The sequence below is a fragment of the Rhinatrema bivittatum genome, chromosome 5, assembly GCF_901001135.1.
Source record: "Rhinatrema bivittatum chromosome 5, aRhiBiv1.1, whole genome shotgun sequence".
Classification (NCBI taxonomy): domain Eukaryota; kingdom Metazoa; phylum Chordata; class Amphibia; order Gymnophiona; family Rhinatrematidae; genus Rhinatrema; species Rhinatrema bivittatum.
The window spans coordinates 289,352,664-289,375,087 of NC_042619.1; the positions used below are offsets into that span (position 1 = coordinate 289,352,664).

Genomic DNA, 22,424 nt, shown 5'->3' on the forward strand with positions numbered 1-22,424 from the left:
AGGGAGTGTTGTAGGGGTCTCATATGGGCCCTTGCCCAAGGTACCACTTCCAGGGTGGATGCCATGAGACCAAGAACTTGCAGATAATCCCACGCTATGGGCCGACTGGCTCCCATCAGGTACTGGATACGCGTCTGAAGTTTCAACCTTCTTTTGGCAGTGAGACTGACTGTGTCTGCCTGCGTGTCGAATTGCACTCCCAGGTATTCCAGAGACTGGGACGGCTCTAGGCAGCTCTTGCTGAGATTGATTACCCAGCCCAAGCTTTCCAGAAGGGCAATAACTCTGTTGGCTGTCCGAAGGCTCTCCTCTCGAGATTTCGCCCGGATCAGCCAGTCGTCTAGGTAGGGATGGACCAAAATTCCTTCCCGCCTGAGTGCCGCTGCCACCACTACGACCACCTTGGTAAATGTCCTTGGGGACGTGGCCAACCCGAAGGGCAGAGCCCGGAATTGGAAGTGGCGGCCGAGAACCTTGAAGCGTAGGTAGCGCTGATGATCAGGATGGATCGGGATATGCAGATATGCCTCTGACAGGTCCAGCGCCGTGAGGAATTCTCCTGGCTGTAGTGCAGCCTTGACGGAGCGCAGAGTCTCCATGCGAAACCTCGGCACCCGTAAGTAGCGATTGACTGATTTGAGGTCCAGCACAGGCCGAAAGGTGCCCCCTTTCTTGGGTACCATGAAATAAATGGAATAGTGTCCAGAATTCACTTCCCAGGCAGGTACTGGGATGATGGCTCTCAAGGACAGGAGCCTCGCCAAGGTAGCTTCCAATGCTGCCGTCTTGTGCATGGGACATGACGATTCCACAAACTTGTCCGGAGGGAGATGATGAAAGTCCAGATAATATCCCCTCCCGGATAATGGCGAGGACCCACTGGTCCGACGTGATCTCGACCCATCTGGGGTAGAAGAGGGTTAACCTGCCCCCTATGGCCCCGTCCCCCAGATGAATCGGCGGATTCTCATTGGGAGGCGCGGCCGGGACCCGAGCCCAGGCCTGCTCCCCTCTTGCGCTGCTTGGTCCGAAAGGACTGATTCCTGGCCTGAGGACGTGGTGCCTGGTAGCGACCCCTGTAGGGAACAAAGCGCTGGGAACTCCTGCCCCTGGAGGGCCTTGGCAAAGCGCGCTGGCCCCTTCTGAACCGATCTTCCGGCAGTCTAGGCACGGGAGAGGCACCCCATGTACTGGCCAGTTTATCAAGGTCGCTGCCAAATAGGAAAGAGCCCTTAAAGGGCAATCTGGTGAGGCGTGACTTTGAAGGCGCATCAGCTGACCATCTCCGGATCCAGAGCTGCCTCCTGGCGGCTACAGAGGAGGAGATCCCTTTAGCTGTTGTCCGGACCAGGTCAGATGCAGCATCCGTGAGGAAGGAAAGAGCGGACTCCATGTCAGCTGCTGGAGCGTTGTTCCTGACCTGTGACAAACAGGCACGCGTCACCACTGTGCAGCAGGTCGCGATCCGCAAAGATAGAGCTGCCACCTCAAAGGTCTGTTTCAGAATGGTGTCCAGTTGCCGGTCATGAGGCTCCTTGAGGGCCGTCCCCCCTTCAACTGGAATGGTAGTGCGCTTGACCACAGCGCTAATCAAGGCGTCCACCTGAGGGCACGCCAGCAGGTCCTGGATAGCCGGTGCCAATGGGTACATGCCCGTCAGGGCCCGGCCCCCTTTAAAGGAAGCCGCTGGTGCCGCCCATTCTAAATCTATCAGTTGTTGTGCTGCTTGCAAGAATGGAAAACGGCGGGCTGTAGGACGAAGACCTTCCAGCAGGGGGTTCTGCGCAGAGGGTACCGCAGTGCTGGGACCTGTAATATCCAACTCCGCCAGACACTGGGACACCAGGTCGGAGAGATCCTCCTTAGGGAAGAACTGCCTCATGGTTCTATATGGTTCAATCCCTGGGGGAAGGTCTCCTTCGTCCGGGAGTTCGGATTCGTCCGGTGAAAACTCCTGGTCTGATTGATCTGGGCTGTCCAGCGGTGGGAGGTCCCGCTCACGATAAGAGCGTGAGGGTCCAGGAACAGGGGCCGCCGCCGCAGCAGCCGCCAGAGCAGCCGCCGCCGGAACCGCAGGGCCTGGACGGGAAGCCGTCTACATCTGTACAAAAGCATGAATCCCCTTAAAAAGATCCACCCAGGAAATTGAAGCAGCCTCTAATCGCCGGGGTACAAGATCCCCCAGGATTCTTGATTGGTCGAGACTGCCCGCTAAATCTGGGGTAGCCCCTGGGGAGCTGTCTGCAAATCGCGGCTGAGACGGGTCCTGGCCCGAGGGTCCCACGGCCTCTTCACATTGGGCACATAGGGAGTCTGGCTCTTCACTGTGTGTGGTCCGAAGCTGGCATGCAGAGCAGAGGCCGAGGGCTTTAATGCCGGAGGCAGGCGGCGCACCCGCTGAAGACGCCGAGGCGTTTTGATCCATAGTATGCGCTAAATGACAAGCGGCCAAAATATACGCTTAACACAATAGGCGCTTAATATTATACGGCAGCAATAGGCGCTCAATACACAGGTGCTCAATAATATGCGGCAGCAATATACGCTGAATAGAACAGGCGCTCAATAATACGCGGCAGCAACATACGCTGAATAGGACAGGCGTTCAATAATACGCGGCAGCAACATACGCTGAATAGGACAGGCGCTCAATAATATGCGGCAGCAATAGGCGCTCAATATAACAGGCGCTCCTTAATAAGCCGCTTCTCAATAAGCTCTTAGCAATATGCAAGTAGCAATAATGGCATTCGGTATGCTCTCAGCAAGTAGGCGGTCTAGCAACACACGCTCAATAGGTAGGCCATATGCACTCAGCAATATGCAGTTAGTAATATACAGGCCGCAACACAGTCTGAATAGCATGCAATAAGCTCTCAGCAATATGCGGGTGGCAATACCTGACAGGAAGAAGGCAATATACGTACAAGGATGAATAAACCTGCGCCTATTACCGGCGCCCTACCTGAACGAGGTCCACAAAATGGCGCCCTCCTTGGCGTGCCACGCCGCTGATCCTCTGTTCCTTCGGAGACCCGAAACATGAGATGTACGCCTCACCTGAACCTCGGCGCTTCTCGGCTGGAACGCAGGCGGTCTCCGGCTGCGGGGAGAGCGGGCAAATACCTTCACCACCGCGATTGAGGATATGCATCCGCTACCTCGTCCACGCCGGGACCGAGGTGCCTCGTATGCCTCGCCCGGGGGCTATGTCCCTGCCGCGCTTCGGCCGGACCGAGGACTTCACCTCCGGGGGGGATCACAGAAGTCACCCCGGGCAACTCTACTGGGGGAGTGACCTTCGGGTATCACCGCAGGAGTGTGGGGCTTGATATTTTTGTAGAAAGTAGAATCTAGAATTATAAGAAAAGAGAAAAATTAAAGTAGTCTTGGAAAGCACGCTCAACTAGCGTGCAGGCACTCCAAACTGCTTTGGAGACGGAAATTACTGAGTTGCTACGCTTCCTGTGGGGATATATATACCCCCGTGCTGACGTCAGATCCGTCTCCAACTGCTAGCACGCGGATACTATCCCCCATTCGTTCTGAGTCCATCTGGCTACACGCCAGGAAAAGGAGGCTTTTTAAGTTCATTTTTCTTGATTGACTACCATTTTAATTATTGGGTAGTATGTGATGTGTCTGCTGTTTAAAATATTTTATTGGTGTTTGGTAAAGCTTTCAAAATTTGCATGAGTCTTTAATTATTGAATAATCTATTCATCAGCTGTTTTGAAATTATTTTATTTGTATGATTTTATAATTATGATTAATTATTTCTATATCTTGATTTTGATTTGTTTCACGAGGAATGGTGAAATTTTTGTTTTTCCATTGTTACACTGTATACATTCTGGCGTGATGCGTTTTATAGATCAGTTTTTGTCTGCACATTTCTATTTATACTTTATGTGGCTTTATTCTGTATTTGGTGAGGGTTTGTGTTCTGCATGCAAAGACAGATGAAGCATTCTTTTAGCATGTGGTTTCTCTCTGGGGATCTGTAGTAGCTTGGCCTGTTCTGTTTTCCTGTTAGGAGGTGTATTGATATTTTAGATTCTGGTGTAATATTTGTGGTATTCTTTTTCATAGGTGGGGTTGTTATTCTTCGAGTGTTGGCAAATAGTACTGTGTTGATATGGGATGACCATGCCAAAATATATCACAATAGGTATAATGCCATATGAATTCCAAGATGCAAAGTTTTCTTGTTGGCATCACAACAGTGCATGAAATTATCACAACAACTTGCATATTAATTTTACCTCAGAATGTCATTTTTCATGTAAAATATGTTATACATGCATAATTTAAAATTGTGTATCGGAAGGGGGCGCCAGACTGTAAGGTTTGCCTAGGGTGCCTAATACTCTTGCACCGGCCCTGGATTGAGAGCCTGTGTGTCAGTAAGAGAAAGAGAGAGAGCATGGTGTAAGTGTGTGATTTAAAGCCTGTGTCTGTGTGAAGAGACAACATGTGTGAAAATGTGCGATTAAGAGCCTATATAAGTAAGAGAGAAAAAGCATGTGCATATGTGCGTGACAGAGAGCCTATGAAAGTGTGTGTCAATGAAAGTTATGTGTGCGAGAGAGAGCATGAACGTAAATGTGTGACTGAAAGCATGTGTGCAATTGTGAAAAGACAGAAAGCATGTGTGTAAATGTGTGATTAAGAGCGTATATAAGTGAGAAAGAGAGCATATGTATGTGTGTGTGATTGAGAGAGCCAGTATGAGAGAGTGAGCGGAGAAAATTGCAAGCAAACCAACCCTCCTCCTGCTAATTCAAAACAATCTAAGGGCACCTAGATATCAAATGTCCCCAGGTATGCAGAGCAAAGCATTTTTTTATCCTTATTAATTTTCATTATTGGGTCTTTGTGCCTGCTATTTTGAAATATTTTATTGGTCTCTAGAAATTTTTGATATGAGTTTTTAATTAGTGGATATTCCATTCATGAGCTGTTTCGAAATAATCTGTTCTTTTTATTATTATGGTTTTACTACTATTGATTTTATATTTATTGATTTATTTTATGAGGGCTGGTGATGTTTCTCTTTTTTCCTTTGTTACACTGCATACAGTCTCTCTGGCTTGTTGCGTTTTCCAGTTTAGTTTTTGCTGTATGCTTCTATTTATGCTTTATGGTCTCTTTATTCTTTGTTAGGTGAGGGTCTGCACAAGTGACTGAGGTGAGGTATTCTGCTGGCATGTAGTTTCTGTGTAGGGCTCTGTAGCAGCAGGGCTTGGCCCGTTTTCCTAATAGGAGGAGTATTGGAGTTTTAAGGCCTGGTATAATAGTTTCAGTTTTGCCTTGTAAGGTGGTTACTGTTTGAGTGCTGGAAATTGGTGCTGTTTTGGTATGGGATGTTTACTATTTATGCAATTTCTGTTCAGACAGAGTACTTATCTTTTCCGTTTGACATTCTTAACAATAAACATAATACCAGGCCTTTATTTTTTTTTATTTCTACTGTGAATTGTAATGAGCAGTGTGTCACACAGGTCAGCGTGGTCTGTCATGTATGTCACGATGGGAAAAAAGTTGAGAACCACTGATCTAGGGACTGGACTAACACTTACCAGTAATCCCTGTAATATGTACTAACAAAGGAGGGCCATATTACAATCATTCGGCAGCCAAGGGAGGGAAGCTGGATTCACCTGACTAGCCTAAAGAAAAGGAAATTATCAGCTAAGTAGTAATTTCTCATTTCTTAGCATCCAGTCAGATGAATCCAAAACAAGTGGGATGTACCCAAGCTACTCCGAATAGGGCACGAGGCTGCCCACAGTACAAACAAAACTGCACGTGCCAAAGCTGTGTCCTCTCGGGCCTGCACATGCAGACGATAAAAACTGGAAAATGTGTGTAAGGAGGACCAAGTCGCCGTTTGGCAAATGTCAGCAGGAGACGGCAACCTAACTTACATCCATGACACAGCTTGAGCCCTAGTGGAATGAGCCCTAACCTGACTAGGTAAAGGCTGGTCAGCAACAACGTATGCTACTGTGACTATCTCCTTAATCCAGCGGGCTATTGTAGCCCATGAGGCCAGATCCCCTCTGGCTGAGGGGGGATATGATAGAGGTCTTTAAGATCATGAGAGGTCTTGAACGAGTAGATGTGAATCGGTTATTTACACTATCGAATAATAGGACTAGGGGGCATTCCATGAAGTTAGCAAGTAGCACATTTAAGACTAATCTGAGAAAATTCTTTTTCACTCAACGTACAATAAAGCTCTGGAATTTGTTGCCAGAGGATAAAGTTAGTGCAGTTAGTGTAGCAGGGTTCAAAAAAGGTTTGGATAAGTTCTTGGAGGAGAAGTCCATTAACTATTAATCAAGTTTACTTAGGGAATAGCCACTGCTATTAATTGCTGAGTGGGAACCCTGATCAACCAATCGTCTAGATAGGGGTAGATGTGAACACCTTGAGTCCTGAGGAAGGCTGCTACTACTACGAGGCACTTGGTGAAGACTCGGGGTGCAGATGCCAGGCCGAATGGGAGTACTCGGTATTAATAGTGCTTGGGGCCTACTAGAAATCTCAGGAACCTGCGATGAGATGGATTTATCGCAATGTGCGTGTATGCATCTTGGAGATCGAGAGAGCAGAGCCAGTCTCCTCTTTGCAGAAGAGGAAGGAGGGAACCCAAGGTTACCATTTTGAACTTTTCTCGTGGGAGGTACTTGTTGAGGGCACGTAGGACCAGAATTGGACGAACGCCTCCCGATTTTTTGGGGGATTAGAAAGTACTGGGAATAGAATCCTAGGCCTTGTTGAGAATAAGGTACTGGTTCTATTTCTCTGGACTGGAGGAGGGAGACCTCCTGCTCCAGGAGTACTGAGTGGTTGGATGTTCTCCACGCCTGTAATTGCCAGGTTCTTGTGGCCTGGTTTGGCCTCTGTTGGAAACAGGATGCTGGGCTTGATGGATCCTTGGTCTGACCCAGCATGGCAAATTTCTTATGTTCTGTGACACTTGCTGGCTCTTGGTGTTGCGACCATCACTGCCCGACGTCTCCACTCCGCCCTCCTTACTGTTGCGTTCGTGCCTGTTCTTTCCCTCGCTCCACCCTCTCTACCTTTGAGGCGACTCCCTTCGGGTCTGATGGACAGATGCTGCTGCGGCTTCTCCTCGCCGTTCTTCCCAGAGTCCCCGGGCTGGTCTGACGCTGCAGATCCGCCATGTTCCTGAAGACGTAGGGCGTGCATGCGCGCTCAGAAGTTTGTACCAGCAAGGTCACGAACCTCGGGGGCGTCCCCCCCATAGTGATGTCATCCACTTCCAACATAAAAGGTCTTTGCTTACACTTACGAATCGAGTTAGCAAGGGATTGATTGCGGGGATCATTCCGACCTGCTTCATTCTCCGCTGCTCTGCCTCTTCGAACTTACCAGGGGTACCCGCTCCTCGGGGGCCCCTCTCTCTCCTCTTGTTTTCAGATTGCTAAGACGGGATCCGCTACTCGCTCCTCGAGGGCCTACGTCCCTGAATGCTCAGAAGACTCCCTACTGCCTGGAAGCAATCGCAGACATGAACATTGTGAGTTTCCTTTCCAGTTGCATACAGGAACCGGTACTCACTCCTCGAAGGCCCATGTTCCTAGAACTCTGAAGACTCTCTTCTGTCTAAGACGCTATCGCAGGTATGGAGATCGTGAGTTATTACAGATTGCAGATAGGAACTGGTACTTGCTACTCGAGGGCCTATGTTCCTAAAACCTTCTGAAGACTCCCTTCTATTTCAGAAGTTATTTCATATACAGATATTGTGAGTTCTTATTACAGTTTGCCTAGAAACCATTACAGAGATAATTAACTGTGAGTTACCATCGCTCTCTCTCAGAGCTGTTCCTGGAACCAGGTACTCGCTCCTCGAGGGCCTAACTCTCTCCAGCTACTGAGCCTTATTATAATCTATGTGAGTGTATCGTCTACTTCTAGTTATGTATCCAGCATACCTATCTACTCACTATCTATGAGTCTCTCTCTCTCTACAGCTCAGCTAACCCGGAGATTGCAGTTCCAGGATCTGAGGGACTTCAGCCCTGCTGGGCACTTCAGCTCACTACTGCCATCTCTGGTGGTTCTACTACCTGTCTAATAAAGAACTATCTGTGTCTGTCTTCATACTCCAGCCTAGTCGGTGGTCCCTCTCTTGATATCCTCTTGAGGGCGCTGTCATCTGCCATCGACCCAAGGATTCACCATTCTACATTAGAGTGCTCATCTCTCACATTTCAAGAGCTGAGTACAACAAACTGCTACCTTGCAGTCTACCCTCAACTGTTGCTAACATCTTCTTCTTCAGGAACTGTATCATAACCAATTGCTACTTATTAGCAGGAACCATATAGAGGGCCTACACCTTCCTTCAGGGAGGCTCTTGTATATCAGGTGTCTATGAAGAGATCCATAACAGATACTATTTCCTCTTCTCTGGAAGAACAGATCTTAGATGGTTGCTGACCTCTCCTCTCTGGGGTGTAACTTCATAGCAGCTTCTATTACAGATTGCTACGCAGCAGTCCTAACCTATAACAGACTGTTAACTCCTAGCAGACACTCTAACAGATTGATAATTCCGCCTCCTGGCGGGGTTATTGACAACAGATTGCTAACTCCGCCCTCCTGGCGGAGTGACTGCTCTTCTAGAGGACTCCTCTCTTCTAAAGGAGTCAGAATTACAATAGATTGCTAACTCCACCCTCCTGGCGTGGTAAGCCACAACAGACTGCTAACTCCTCCCTTCTTGAGGAGTGAAGCATAACACTTACCTCTTTGCCAACTCCCTCCTGGGTTGATGGAAGTTTGGCTGCCGCGGCATCATCTTGCCAACCTCCTCCGGCGTTCCCAGACCGGCTAGACGCTGCCTTCCGCCATGTTCTCCTGAGGCCTAAGGGCGTGCGCGGCCCCGACTCAAATACTAGCAGTGGCGGGAACCTCAGGGGCGTCCCCCTGAGATGACATCATCTTCGGATATTTAAAGGTCTTTCATTTCGCTAACTAATCAAGTTAGCAAAGGGATTCATACCTAGCTGCCTCCAAGTATCGCTGCGGATGGGATTCGCTCTCCGCATACCTTGCTACTCTGCCTCCTCGGACTTTACCAGGGGTACCCGCTCCTCAGGGGCCTCGCTCTCTCTTTTACTTTTCAGGTTGCAGTCTGGAACCGGTACTCGCTCCTTGACAGCCCATGTTCCCGGACCTGCTACTGAATATAACTTCTGCCAGGAAGTCACCGCTGCCTACAACACCAGTGAGTTACCATCTCTCTCTCAGAGCTTTCCCTGGAACCAGGTACTCGCTCTTCGAGGGCCTACTTCATTCCAGCTCCTGGGCTGTTCTAAGAGACTACCGTGTTGAGTGTTACCATCAAAGTTCTGTTCCTGAACTCTGCATACTCTGCCTACTCACTATCTCTACAGCTCAGCCTTCCTGGGATCGCTGTTCCAGTGCCTGAGGGACTACAGCCCAGCCGGGCTCTTCCAGCTCACTACTGCCACCTCTGATGGTTCTCAAGAACTGTTTAATAAAAGAACTTGTGTGTGTTTGTCTCCCAACTCTGAGCCTGACTGGTGGTCCCTCTCAGGATCTTCCCCCATGGGCGTGGTCATCTGCCACCAGCCCAAGGATCCACCCACAACTATCACGAATAATAACACTTGGTTCCTCCCTGCCTATTGATGTAAGCCACAAGGGTTGCATTGTCCAACATTATCCAGACCAATCGACTCTAGTAGGGAGATGCAGGTCCACCATCTGTTGGAGATGGAAAATACTGGCAGGCTGATGTCAGTGCAGGGTTTATATATATACTGTGACATCAGGTTGCTTCATCGCCATCTGCATAACCCACTTGTTCTGGTTTCATCTGACTGGACACTAAGAAAATATAAAATAAAAAAAAAATCCACTTGACATAATTAACACACAGTACTATCGTAGCACCAATTTGGGTTGTGAAGAAGCAATTAGTTACTAAAGTTTTATGGTTTCCCATTGCCAACCATATGTTGCTGCAGTCCTGCACATCACATATGGTTCACTCAAGGCAACCGGAGGTTTCACCTTATATCTACACCACATTCTAAGACAAAGCGCTTCACTGACCGTCATCTGACAAGAATCATGAATAGGACTGTCTACATTCTCCACCCCCAAAAATGTAGCTAAAGTGTGACACACACCCAACATTTCAGAGGATTTTTCATCCTATGTACATCATGGTAAATGTGAGACTTTTTTGGAAAGGAAGGAGTGAGAGAAGAACAAATTTGCTTACTCTAAATAGTGTTTTTCATAGATAGGATGAATTAGCCATGATCTCTGGGTTGACGCCATCTAGTGACAATGAATGGATTTCTCTCTCATAGCTAATATAGCTTTTAGCTCTACTGAGCATGGGCAGGTGTTCCCATGTGGCTATTGCCCTTTGATCTCCTCAGTCGGTACCAAAGCTGAGGAAGGAATCTAATCTGATCTCCAGGAAGGAAGGAGGGTCGCTCATGGCTAATTCATCCTGAACACAGTTTATGGTAAACAAACTTACTCTTTTCCATCGATAAGCAGTCTGAATCAGCCATGATCTCTGGGAAATTCCAAGCTGAAGGTTGCCAAAAACGGTTGTGAGAGTTTCAAGCTATTTCGTCTCTTCCCTCTTTATACTGAAATATATATATATTTTTTCCTGCAACCCGGATCCCTTTTCCAGGTGGAGAGCAGATTAGAGAAGAACTTGAGACAGTACTCTTGACCTATGGCGCCTTCTGATGCCGCTTGTTTGTCAAAACAGCAGTTGGATGTGAAGGTGTGTACAGATGATTATGTTTCTACTTTGTAGATGTCTTCAAGTGGTAGTTTCATAGACTGGCTACAGGGGCTACCTTTGCTCGGATCTGGTGAGCCTTCACTTAGGCAGGGAGTTGCAACTGTAAAGCTTCATAGCAGAGATGAATGCAACTAGCTAGCCAATTAGCCATGGTGTGCTTGGCTGCTGCTGAACCCAAACAATTGGGGTCACAGGATATGAAGAGAAGTGACTTCTGTCTGAGGGATTCTGTCTTCCTCTTGTAATACGCTAGTACTCGCTTGCAACCCAGGGTGTGTAACAGCTTCTCTCCCTGATGAGCAAGGGGTCTAGGGCAGAAGGTAGGGAGAATGATCGATTCGTTCAAGTAGAAGGATGAGACCACCCTGGGTATAAACTTTGGGTTGGTGCGAAGCACTACCATGTTGTGGAAAAATAGTAGATAAGGCGTGAGGTGAACTAAAGCTTCAAGTTCGCTAACTCAGCACGCTGAGGTGAAAGCTAAAAGTACTTTCCTTGTGAGGAATTTCAAGGGAGTGGATTCCATTGGCTCGAATGCTGGGCACATGAGCTGTTGGAGCACCATATTTAAGTCCCAAGGAATGGTCTGACTAGTAATTGGTGGGTGAATGTGCAAAAGTCATTTCATGAATCGCGCCACCAGAGGATATATAGCTATGGAATGGTCATCAAAACAATCATGGTAAGCCCTTATGGCACTGAAGTGTTCTCGTACTGAAGCAGTGGCGAGGCCCAGAGCAGGCAGACAGTGCAAGTAAACCGAAGATTTGGGATCACAGGATTGGGGGGGGGGGATGATGCCATGCCCAGCACACCACAAGGAATAGCGAGACTATTTAAAAGCATAGTTCCAGCAGGTGGAAAGTTTTCTGGCTGCAAGAGTACCTCATCTACTTCTGGCAAGAGGTGCAACTGATTATTGCGCACTCAACATCCATGTCATCAAGTGGAGGGACGGGCGTTGGTATGCAAGAGTCAAACACTGTCTTTTGTTAGCAATATGTGTCCGTTGCCCAAAGGGACTGGTGGATGCAATGATAATTGTATTAAATAAGTATACAATACTTGTCTGGGCCATGCCCGCGCAATCAGTATCATACGAGCTTTGACCGATTATTTTCTGAACTGGCAATCAGAAGAAAGGGGGGAAAAGCACACATAAGGTCTTGAACCTAAACGAATAGAAACGTGTTTTGCACGATCTTCCATGGACTCCATCAGATTGAGCAGAATCATTCTACTTTGGGATTTTTTCTGAAGCAAACAGGTCTATGGGTGGGTAACCCCTTTGCTGAAAAATTCTGACGCGAAATTGTATCTTAGCAACCACTCATGAGGGTTGAATAGTCTGAACCAGTCCGCCTGCGTATTTTGTAGTCCAGGGACATAGGTTGCTTGCAGAGCCTCTTGGTATTCACAATCCTGTGCCTCCTTGCTTGTTACCTGGTTGTCTGTTCGAATAAGTATACTCTTCTCCTGAAGGATGTGAGAATGCCCGTACAGCATTTTACTGCTCGTAGCTTGAATTTATTGATATGAAGTTTTTATAGTGAATATTATCCATTTCTCTTGCATCCAGTGGGACAATACATGTGCCCCCCCCCCCCACCTCATTGTAGACACATTCGTCATGAGTATTTATTTGATAGGATATCAGGGAAAATCCCACTCCTATTGTAACACTGAGTGGATGCAGCCACTTTGACAGATCTGTTTTCATACTCTCAGAGATTGTGATCATGTAGGCGAGAGATAGTCTTTGTTGATCCCATTGTGCCCAGAGACCCCATTATAGATGGCACAAATGCATTCTTGTATGGGGTACTACATGAATTGAAGCTGCCATGTGCCCTAGGGTCACCAGAATCTGATGAGCTGTTGCCTACAGCCTGCTTAGTAGGGTGGACATATAAATATGGACGCTCAGGATAATGTCCAGAGGGAGATACTGTTATGATTCGCAGGTTGCAGACAGGCCCCGTGAGCCACAGCACTCATCCAACACCATGGTATGAGCAGGCACCGGGCTCAGATACTCTCTTCGACGCCGCTCCTCCATGGTTGCTGCAATCCCTCCCAAGTCTCCCTAGGCAGACCTAACCCTTCCCTGGACATTCACCATTCTTGCCTGCCACTTGCCACTGACCCTTGCCTGGACATTGACCATTCTACTTTGCCGCCTGTGACTGACCCTAGCTTGGCCCTGGAACTACACATACATCGCTTCCATAGAGATTCTTGCCTAAGACCTGCCAACCCCCGGAACCCGAGGCCTTAACCTAAAGGGGAAAGAAGCTGGTATAGGTGACACTCCTGTCCAGTCTCTTCCTTGTATAGCTCAGCCAACTGTTGGTGAGTGCTCCCATGAAAACAAACAAAAAAAAAAGAATGAGATCACAGGGCAACAGCCACGCGGAAACTCCCCGCACATGGTCATAGAGCTAAAAGCTCTACTAGCTATGAGAGCGAAGTCTGTTCTTTGCCATTAAATGGTGACAACCCAGAGATCATGGCTAATTTAGACTGCTTATTGATGGAAAATATTAGCTACAGGGCTACCAGCTGAAGGTGGTATAGAATCAAAAGATGTCTGGAATACCTCTACAGGGAAGTGCTACACCACAGGTCTTTTCTGCTTAAATGCTCTGACAGTTTCAAGAGAACTCACGTCAAAATTTGGTTGAGCAAAAGGTGACAGACTGATTCCCGTTTCTAGAAAGGAAGGGCTAATAGTCCTAGATTCTACATGGCTGCTTGGAGTTCCTCCCCTACGCAGAGGAGTATTTGCTGGCAGTGACGTATCAAATAATTCAGGGCTCAAATCTCTTCCAAACGTAACTCTCTTTCTATTAGAGCTTCCAATATTTTCGGTTTCTTCCAATAAAGCTGCTTTAGTCTCAACTACAACAATAAGGAAACAGAGAAAAAACAATTGTAAAAATTAGCTGTGTTGTAACAAAAAAATACCAAAAGTAAGATGTTTTAAATTCTAGATGTATTTCTGTTTATGAGAATATTTATTTTAATTAGAATGATTTAATGCTATGATCTTTTGGAAATCATATTAAATGAACTTGAAAACATACCACTGCAATGCAGAATAAAACCTATTATGTAGATATATGTATACAATATTTTTTCAAAGATAAGTATTTTAAAGTACTTTTTTTTTTACTTTTTGTTTATGCATTTAAAATAGAGTCCAAGACCATCTTCAAAGAAAAAAAAAAATCAAGAACTGAACACAGAATACACATTCATAAATCACAAAATAAGGAAACCAAGACATGTCCAATTCCTATTTTCAAGTTCACAAAAAGAAAAAAAAAAAATGGGTGGATTCAATTACACCCCCCCCCCCCACCAAATTTTATCCCAAAGAAAAACATAAAGCAACGTGGTCTATTCCAAAAAAGAATGAGCCCAATGAGTAATTGAAAATGTATTAGGAAGAGAGGATGAAGATAAACCAGATTACACAAACGTGTTGCTTAAGAAACAGGACAGCTGGCTGAGTTTGAAAAATTATATGAGGTATCATGATATTTGATAACACATTTTCAAGGGAATTTAAGGAAAAACATTCCATCTAGCTGCAATATCCTCAGTCTTATAAGAAGAAACTGCCTACTTTTCTTTTCAGTCTGTTTAGCAACATCCAGAAACACTTTCACTTTCAACTGCAGAAAAGTAAAATAAAATATCGCGCTAATGTTTAAAATAAAGTCTTAGAAGCCAGTCTCTATCTGGCTCAAAGGCCATGTTCACAATCAAAGTTGACAGTTTTGCCAATGAACTATCAGAAGTCTCAAGAATAATAGTTACCGGTAAATCTAAATTACTCCAGTCATAGATGCAGGGTCAATTCCTGTTATCCCTATCTAGTTCATCTTTCTTTTTAAAAAGAGGGAGAAAATAAATCTTGGACACTGGCGACACAGATTGCTCAAGCACTTTTAATACCTCCACAAAATATCTTCTAAGCATTTCCCTTGGAGAAACTAATGGCAATTTAGGAAAAAATTAATGAACCTTAAATTTCTGCTCCTTATATTTTCAAGAGTTTTCATTCTTACAGACAAGGAGCTACTTTAACCAGTCTCTTGAACCAAATTTACTTCTTCCATCCTAGTAAATAGCGCTGAAGACACACAACTGAGCTTGTGGCCAGAGAAGTTGAATTTATAATTTGTTAGCCATAATATAAGATTTATTGCTGACATTGTTCTGTTTTCTGCTGAATTTCCTCTATTGCTGCACGATTTGAAATCTCTATATATTTAATCTAGCTAGTGTTTTTAGAATCCTGGCTAGTGTGTATTTAAATAACTGTTTGTTAATTTATACAACAAAGGGCTGATATCTGCAAGACCACAAACATTCGTAGTTTGAGCAATACAATCCCATACCTGAAGGCCTTAATGGTGGAGGTGGAATTGGACATTGTTGCTGTTATGGAGACATGACTCACTGAGTCTTATGACTGGCATACTGCCGTACCAGGCTATAACTTAAGGCAGGCCAGAGAGGACAGAAGAGGTGGCGTAGCAGCTCTTTACATTAAAAACATTATCCAAGCAACTGAATTGCAAGAGATGTGGGGTAAAGCAGCAGCATTATGAACCATCCTAAAAAAAAAAAAGAAGATGGTGCTTCCATTTTTACTGGTGTGATCTACAAGCCTCCAACTCAAATGGAAGAACCAGACAGAGATCTGAATAAGGACATTGAAAAGGTGGGAAATAAGGGAGAAGTGTCGCTATTTGGAGATTTTAATCTACTGGATGTGGATTACAGCATCCCTTCTGCAGAATCTACAAAACGTAGAGAGATAGGGAGATGCCCTCAAGGTGCTCTGCTTAAACAAATGATAATGGAATCCACAAGAGGGTGTGATACTTAATCTAGTGCTCACTAATGAGGATAATGTCTCTGATGTTTGGGAAGGGGCTCACTTGAGCACCAGTGATCAGACAGTATGGTTTGATATTACAAATAGGTTACAGAGAAGTCACACAAAGACCCGAGTTTTGAATTTCACAAATATGGACTTTGTCAAAATGGGAACGTACCTGGCGGAAGAACTGGAAGACTGGGAGAAAATGGGTGAGGTAAAACAACAGTGAACCAAATTAAAAGGAGCGATTACAAAGGAAACAAATCTATATGTTAGAGAAGCATAGAAGAGTAAGAGGAAAAAGTCACCAATCAGGTTTTCTAAGGAGGTGGCTGAAAAAACTAAGGCAAAAAAAGAGTTCAAGAAGTATAAAGGATTAAAAAAAAAAAAAAGGAACACAAGGAAGAATATCTTTTAAAACTGAGAGAAAGAAATCAGGAAAGCAAAAGGTCAAGTGGAAGAAAGGAGGGCCAAAGAGGAAAAGTGAGGTGAAAAAACATTTTTCAAATATATCAGAGAAAGAAGGGAGGCATGAACTGGTATAATGAAATTGAAAGGTGACGAGCAAAGTGTGAAGAGAGATGAAGAAATGATAGAAATATTAAATACTTCAGTTCAGTGTTCACTAAAAATGACCCTGGAGAAAGACTGTTGCTGGAGATAGGGTAGATGAAACTCAGCTTACAGAAGAGAATGTATGGGAAGAGTTAAGAAAACTGAAAGTGGACAAGGCCATGGGGCTGGAAGAGGTTCAACTCAGGATATGGAGGGAGCTCACAGATGTGCTGGCGGGTCCACTGAAAGACCTGTTCAATAGATCCCTGGAAACAGGAGTGATTCCGCTTCACATGAGTGATAGCAGAGAGGAGGCTGGAAACTATAGGCCAGTCAGCCTCACCACAGTGGTGGGAAAATTAATGGAGACTCTGCTGAAGGTAAGGATAGTGAACTATCTATAATTAGTAGGATTGCTGGACCCGAGGCAGCATGGATTCACTAGGGGAAGATCCTGTCAGACAAATCTGATTGATTTGATTGGGCGACTAAAGAACTGGATCGAGGAAGAGTACTTAATGAAATCTACTTGGATTTCAGCAAAGCTTTTGTTATGGTCCTGCATAGGAGGCTTGTGAATTAAATGAGAAGCTTGGGAATAAGCGTCAAGGTGGTGGCGTGTTTTACAAACTGGTTGATGGATAGAAGGCAGCGTGTAATGGTAAACAGAACCTACTCTGAAGAGAGTAGAAAGAATGAGACGTGATTTATGAAAGTTTGAACAGTGGTCAAAGATGTGGCAGCTGGGATTCAATGCTAAGAAGTGCAGAGTCATACATCTGGGATGTGGTAATCTAACAGAGATGTATGTGATGGGGAGTGAAAGACTGTTGTGCACAGATCAAGAGAGAGACCTTGGGGTAATAGAGTTTAGCAATTTGAAGACAGTAAAGCAACATGCAAGGTGATAGCTGAAGCCAGAAGAATGCTGGGCTGCATAGAGAAATAATCAGTAAGAAAAAGGAGGTGATAATCCCCTTGTACAGGTCCTTGGTGAGGCCTCACCTGGGGTACTGTGTTCAGTACTGGAGACCATATCTCAAAAGGGATAAAGACAGGATAGAGGCAGTCCAGAGAAGGGCAACCAAAATGATGTGGTGGCGCCATCAAATGACTTATGAAGAGAAGCTGAAATACCTAAATATGTATACCCTGGGAGAGAGAAGGTGCAGGGGAGATATGATACAGACCTTCAGATGCCTGATAGGTTTCAATGATGCATGAACTTCAAACTTTTTTGGTTGTAAAGGAAACCATAGAATTAGGGGGCATGAATTGAAACTCCAGGGGACGACGACTCAGAACCAAGGTCAGGAAATATTTCTTCATGGAGAGGGTGGTAGATGCCTGGAATGCACCTTCCAGGGGAGGTGGTGAAGACAAAAACAGTCAAAGAATTCAAAGAGGCATGGGATAAACATTGTGGATCCCTAAGGGCTAGAGGACAGAGTGCATGGGGGTAAACCACTCGGTTCAACAGTTACCACTGTTAGCAGAAGCATGAGGATTACTACCCTCAACCCAATAATCCTTGATACTTTTGACACAACCACAACATCACTCTCCACTTTGAGCGGGGGGGGGGGGGGAATTGGATTCAGATGGCAACCAACATGAGCCTCAACTTTTATGGGCTGGGGTAACGATATACAAACATAAGGGAAAAAGCACTGGACTACTTCTATGGCCAAGTCCAAAAGCAAAGCAAATCAGCATTGCCAGAATTTTCAGGAAGGCTCTTCACCCAGTAAAAATGTTGCTAGCAGTGATTTTTTTTTATGGGTTTGATAGTTTCTTGTATTTTAAATATTATCACCTTTATCATAATGATTGGAGGCAATTGCATGGACTACCCTTAAGAGAAAACTGGGTGCAGTAGATATTACGATAAGAAGCTTGCTGGGCAGACTGGTGGACCATTTGGTCCTTTTCTGCCATTATTGCTATGTTACTATGAAATCTGTTGACCAAAGCTAACTTTAAAAGTTTCCATGAACTGGATCCTTTCTTCAAAATCAAGGCTCATACTATAGTGTTACCCAATTTTTCTATTGCATCCCAAACCAACTGAAGCATAAATTACATAGGTCTTATCAGACTGAAACTCTTCTGAGCCGTTTGCAGCAAGATTGAAGAAATCTAAGACATAGGTTGACCTTCGACTCTAACCTCCTCCAAATCAACCAGGGCTCCCCAACAACAGCACGGCTGTTCAATACTGCCACAGCGCTTTCATCTATAATCCCTGACCTTGGGGCCACTGCAGAGATTACATCATTCGGCATCTCACCCTGGAACAGCATGGGTATGTAAGAGAATAGCAGGATCCAACGGGATGTTCCAGCAGCTGGACTCAGCAATGCTGACAAGCCGAGGGGAGACGGGAGTTCTATTTTCCCTTCCAAACTCTCCAGTGGCATTCTTAGATCACAGACAACATGGGCATACATCAGCCCTGCAGACGGAGTTACTGATGGCACTTCATGATAAGACCCCAATTTTGCCTTATATTTGCATCCCATATAAAGAAATAAATATCAGCAAGATAATCAACTTGCAGCAGAGCTGAGGAGCTCAACATGCCATAAGCTGCATGGCAGCCATCTTGGATCCTCTCGCTCAACTATTTTTTGATAAAAGGCACCACTAGGGTCTACACCAAAGACAATTTCTGAAATGAAGAATCACTAGATAAAGGAAAATTGGTTCTTACCTGCTAATTTTCGCTCCTGTAATACCACAGATCAGTCTACACAAGCGGGATATGCATCCCTACCAGGAGATGGAAGCAAAGAACAAAACTTTGAGGCACTGCTACTTATCCGAGTGCCATCTGCAGTCCCTTAGTATTGACCTATACCAAGCCAAAGAGTAGCCACCATTCCCACATTCAAGGCGAACAGGAAACAGGATTGGAAGCCCCTGAATTGAAGCCTCTCATACTTCCAGAAACTCGATAATATGTAATTGAAAAAACCAACATGTTCAGATTGATGCATTTGCTATAAGGTGAAAACCACCACCAGGAAATTCAGTCTTTCGGTAGCAAAGGGACAGGTCTCTGGACTGATCTATGGTATTACAGGAATGCAAATTAGAAAGTAAGAGCCAAATTTTCCTTTCCTGTGATACCCAGATCAATCCAGATAAGCACCCCTACACCTGGCGAGAACCCAAAAGTCCCTCTTGTAGAACACTTTCACCAAAAGTCACATCTTCCTGCAACTGAACATCCAATTGGTAATGCTTGGTCAAAGAATGAAGCGAGGACCACACCACGGCCCTACATATCTCTTGGGGAGACACCAGCTGACACTCCACCTAAGAGGCTGTCTGAGCTTTTGTAGACTGCGCCCTCAGGCCTGTCAGAATTTTGCGACCCTTACAAATATAAGCTGAGCAAATGGTCTCCTTCAACCATCGAGAAAACGTAGCTTTAGAAGCTCTCTCTCTCCTTTTCTTCTCTCCACTGAACACCACAAACAGATGATCTGACCGCCGAAAGCTGTTAGTGACCTTCAAATAATGCAACAGAGTCTGATGCACATCCAGAAGATGAAGATCTTTATCCTGCGGAGATTCCGTAGACTACTCCGGAAATGCAGCAGCTCAACTGTCTGATTCACATGGGAGGAAGAAACCACATTCGGCACGAAAGAGGGGACCATAAGCAATGTCACCCTGTCATTAGCAATATGCAAACAAGGATTTCTACAAGACAGCCTGAAGCTCCAAAATCCACCTGACTGAACATATAGCCACCAGAAAAACTGTCTTCAAAGTCAGATCTTTCAAAGACGCTCGTCTTAAGGGTTCAAATGCCATCCCCCACAGAGCACCCACAAAACTAATTTGAGGTTCCAATCTGGGCTTAACCCCCTTCAGGTATTGAACCACATTGGGATGAAAGGCCAAAGACCTCCCCCCAATTTTCCCCTAGGTCAACCCAAGATTGAAACCTGGGCATGGAGCAAACCATAGGCTAGGCCCTTAAACAATCCCTGATGTAGGAATGACAAAATGTGAGGCATGCCCACAGTCAGGGGATCCAGCCATTGTTGAAGACACCAGGACTCAAATACCTTCCAGACCCTGACATACGCCAAAGAAGTAGGTGGTCTCCTAGCCTGGTGTAATGTGGAAATTACTGGTTCTGAATATCCTTTCAGGTGCAAGCTCCGCCTCTCAAAAGCCAAGCCGCGAGACCAAAATGATCCTCCTGATCCAAAAATATGGGTCCTTGTCGCAGCAACCCTGGCAGGTGAGCTAACCTGAGAGGCCCGTCTATCGCAACATACACCAGATCTGCAAACCATGGCCGATGTGGTCACTCCAGCACCACCTTCCCTGGATTAGACTCTATGAGCCGCAAAACTCAACTGATGAGTGGCCAAGGATGAAACACATACAGAAGAACCTCCATCGGCCATGGGCACACTAGAGCATCCAGCCCTTCCGAGCTGATCTCCCTCTGCGACTGAAAAATCTTGCCGCCTTTGCATTGGCACGAGATCCAACTGGGGAACGCTTCACCTGGTACAAATCCTTCCGGGGACAACTCCCATTTCCCTGGATCTAGATGTTGCCTACTGAGGAAATTGCCTGCACATTGTTTACTCCTGCAACATGAGATGCCGCTATTCCCTTAAGATGACATTCCACCCACACAAACAGATGCTGAAGCTCCAGAGCCACCACGTGACTCTTCGTCCCTCCTTAGCAATTGATGTATGCCGTCATTGCATTGTCCATCCAACTTTTGATCCAGGGCAGAAACACTTCCAGGGCCCTGTGGACCACCCTCGTCTCCAGACTATTGATAGACCAGGACACCTCCGCTGTTGACCACAGACCTTGGGCAAACCATCCCAGGCACACCGCCCCCCAACCCTTGAGGTTGGCATCTGTGGTTATCACTCAGTCCGGGGCCTCCAGATCCACTCCCTTTTCCAGGATGTGCCAAGAGAGCCACCACGAAAGACTGGACCAGGATTCTCTTAGAAGAAGTAAAGGCAGATGATACTCCTCAGACCACGGATTCCACCTGGACAAGAGCGCCTTTTGCAAAGGTCGCATGTGAGAAAAAGCCCAAGGAACCAAATCCAACATCGAGGCCATGGAGCCCAGAACCTGCAAATAATCCCAGACCTTTGGTACTGAGAAGCGCAACAGATGCATCACCTATACCTGCAACTTCAACAACCTGTCCACTGTTAGAAACACTCTGCCCTTCTGGGTATCGAAACATGCTCCCAGATACTCCAACAAATGAGTCAGAACCAGGTGACTCTGTGCTACATTTATCACCCAACTCAGGGAATTCAAGGTGTCCATCACCCACTGGACAGACAGACCACACTCTTCCTCCATCTTTGCCCGAATAAGACAATCATCCAGACATGGATGGACTAAAGTCTCCTCTCGTCTCAAGGCTGATGCTACCACTACCATCACCTTCGTGAAGGTTCAGGGCACCGTAGCCAACCCAAAGGGGAGACCCCGAACATGGAAGTGCTGCCCCAGAAGCATGAACCGCAGAAACGTCTGATGGTCCTTTCGAATGGGAATATGGAGGTAAGCTTCAATTAGTTCCAATGACGGCAGGAACTCCCCTCTGTGGACTGCTTCTATCACTGTGTCCGTCTCCAAGCAAAAAACGGAACCCACAAGGCTACATTTACAGTTTGCAAGTCCAGAATGGGCCGGAAGGTGCCCTCACTCTTTGGAACCATGAAATAAATGGAGTACCTTCCCCATCCTTGCTCAACCAGCGGGACTGGAAATATTGTGTCCAAGCTTAGTAACCTCTGAGAGTCCCCATATGCCTCGATGTGAGCAGTGGGACTCTAGAAAGGCCTCCCTGACTGGGCACAAATGTTTTAAGGCACAGCCATCTTTTACTACCTCCAGAACCCACTGATCCGAGGTAATCTTGACCCACTCCTCATAAAAGATGGACAATCTGCCCCTACCACTTCTACCGAGGTGGGAGAAACTCTGGTTTTATTGCATGGACTTTTCTCCGCCATCCCCTGACTGGCACCAGAGACCTGTAGGAACTGTAGGTACCCCGAAAGAACTGCTGTCGTCCTGAAGACTGTTTCGGCCCTGAAACTGAGGAACCCTTGCCTG

General features: G+C 46.0%; 1 protein-coding gene across 8 annotated transcripts in view; it reads right to left on the reverse strand.

Annotated features, from left to right (window-relative positions):
- The window catches only part of CDCA2 (cell division cycle associated 2), a 272,763-nt gene that overhangs the window by 173,231 nt on the left and 77,108 nt on the right, over positions 1–22,424 (reverse strand). For all 8 annotated transcript variants that reach the window (XR_003857078.1, XM_029604097.1, XM_029604094.1 and 5 more), the window contains one exon: positions 13,509–13,741. Coding sequence is in view for 7 of the 8 variants with exons in the window: in XM_029604097.1 (XP_029459957.1) it covers positions 13,509–13,741 (233 nt within the window). In the remaining variant the exon portion in view is untranslated. The remainder of the gene's footprint in view (positions 1–13,508; positions 13,742–22,424) is intronic.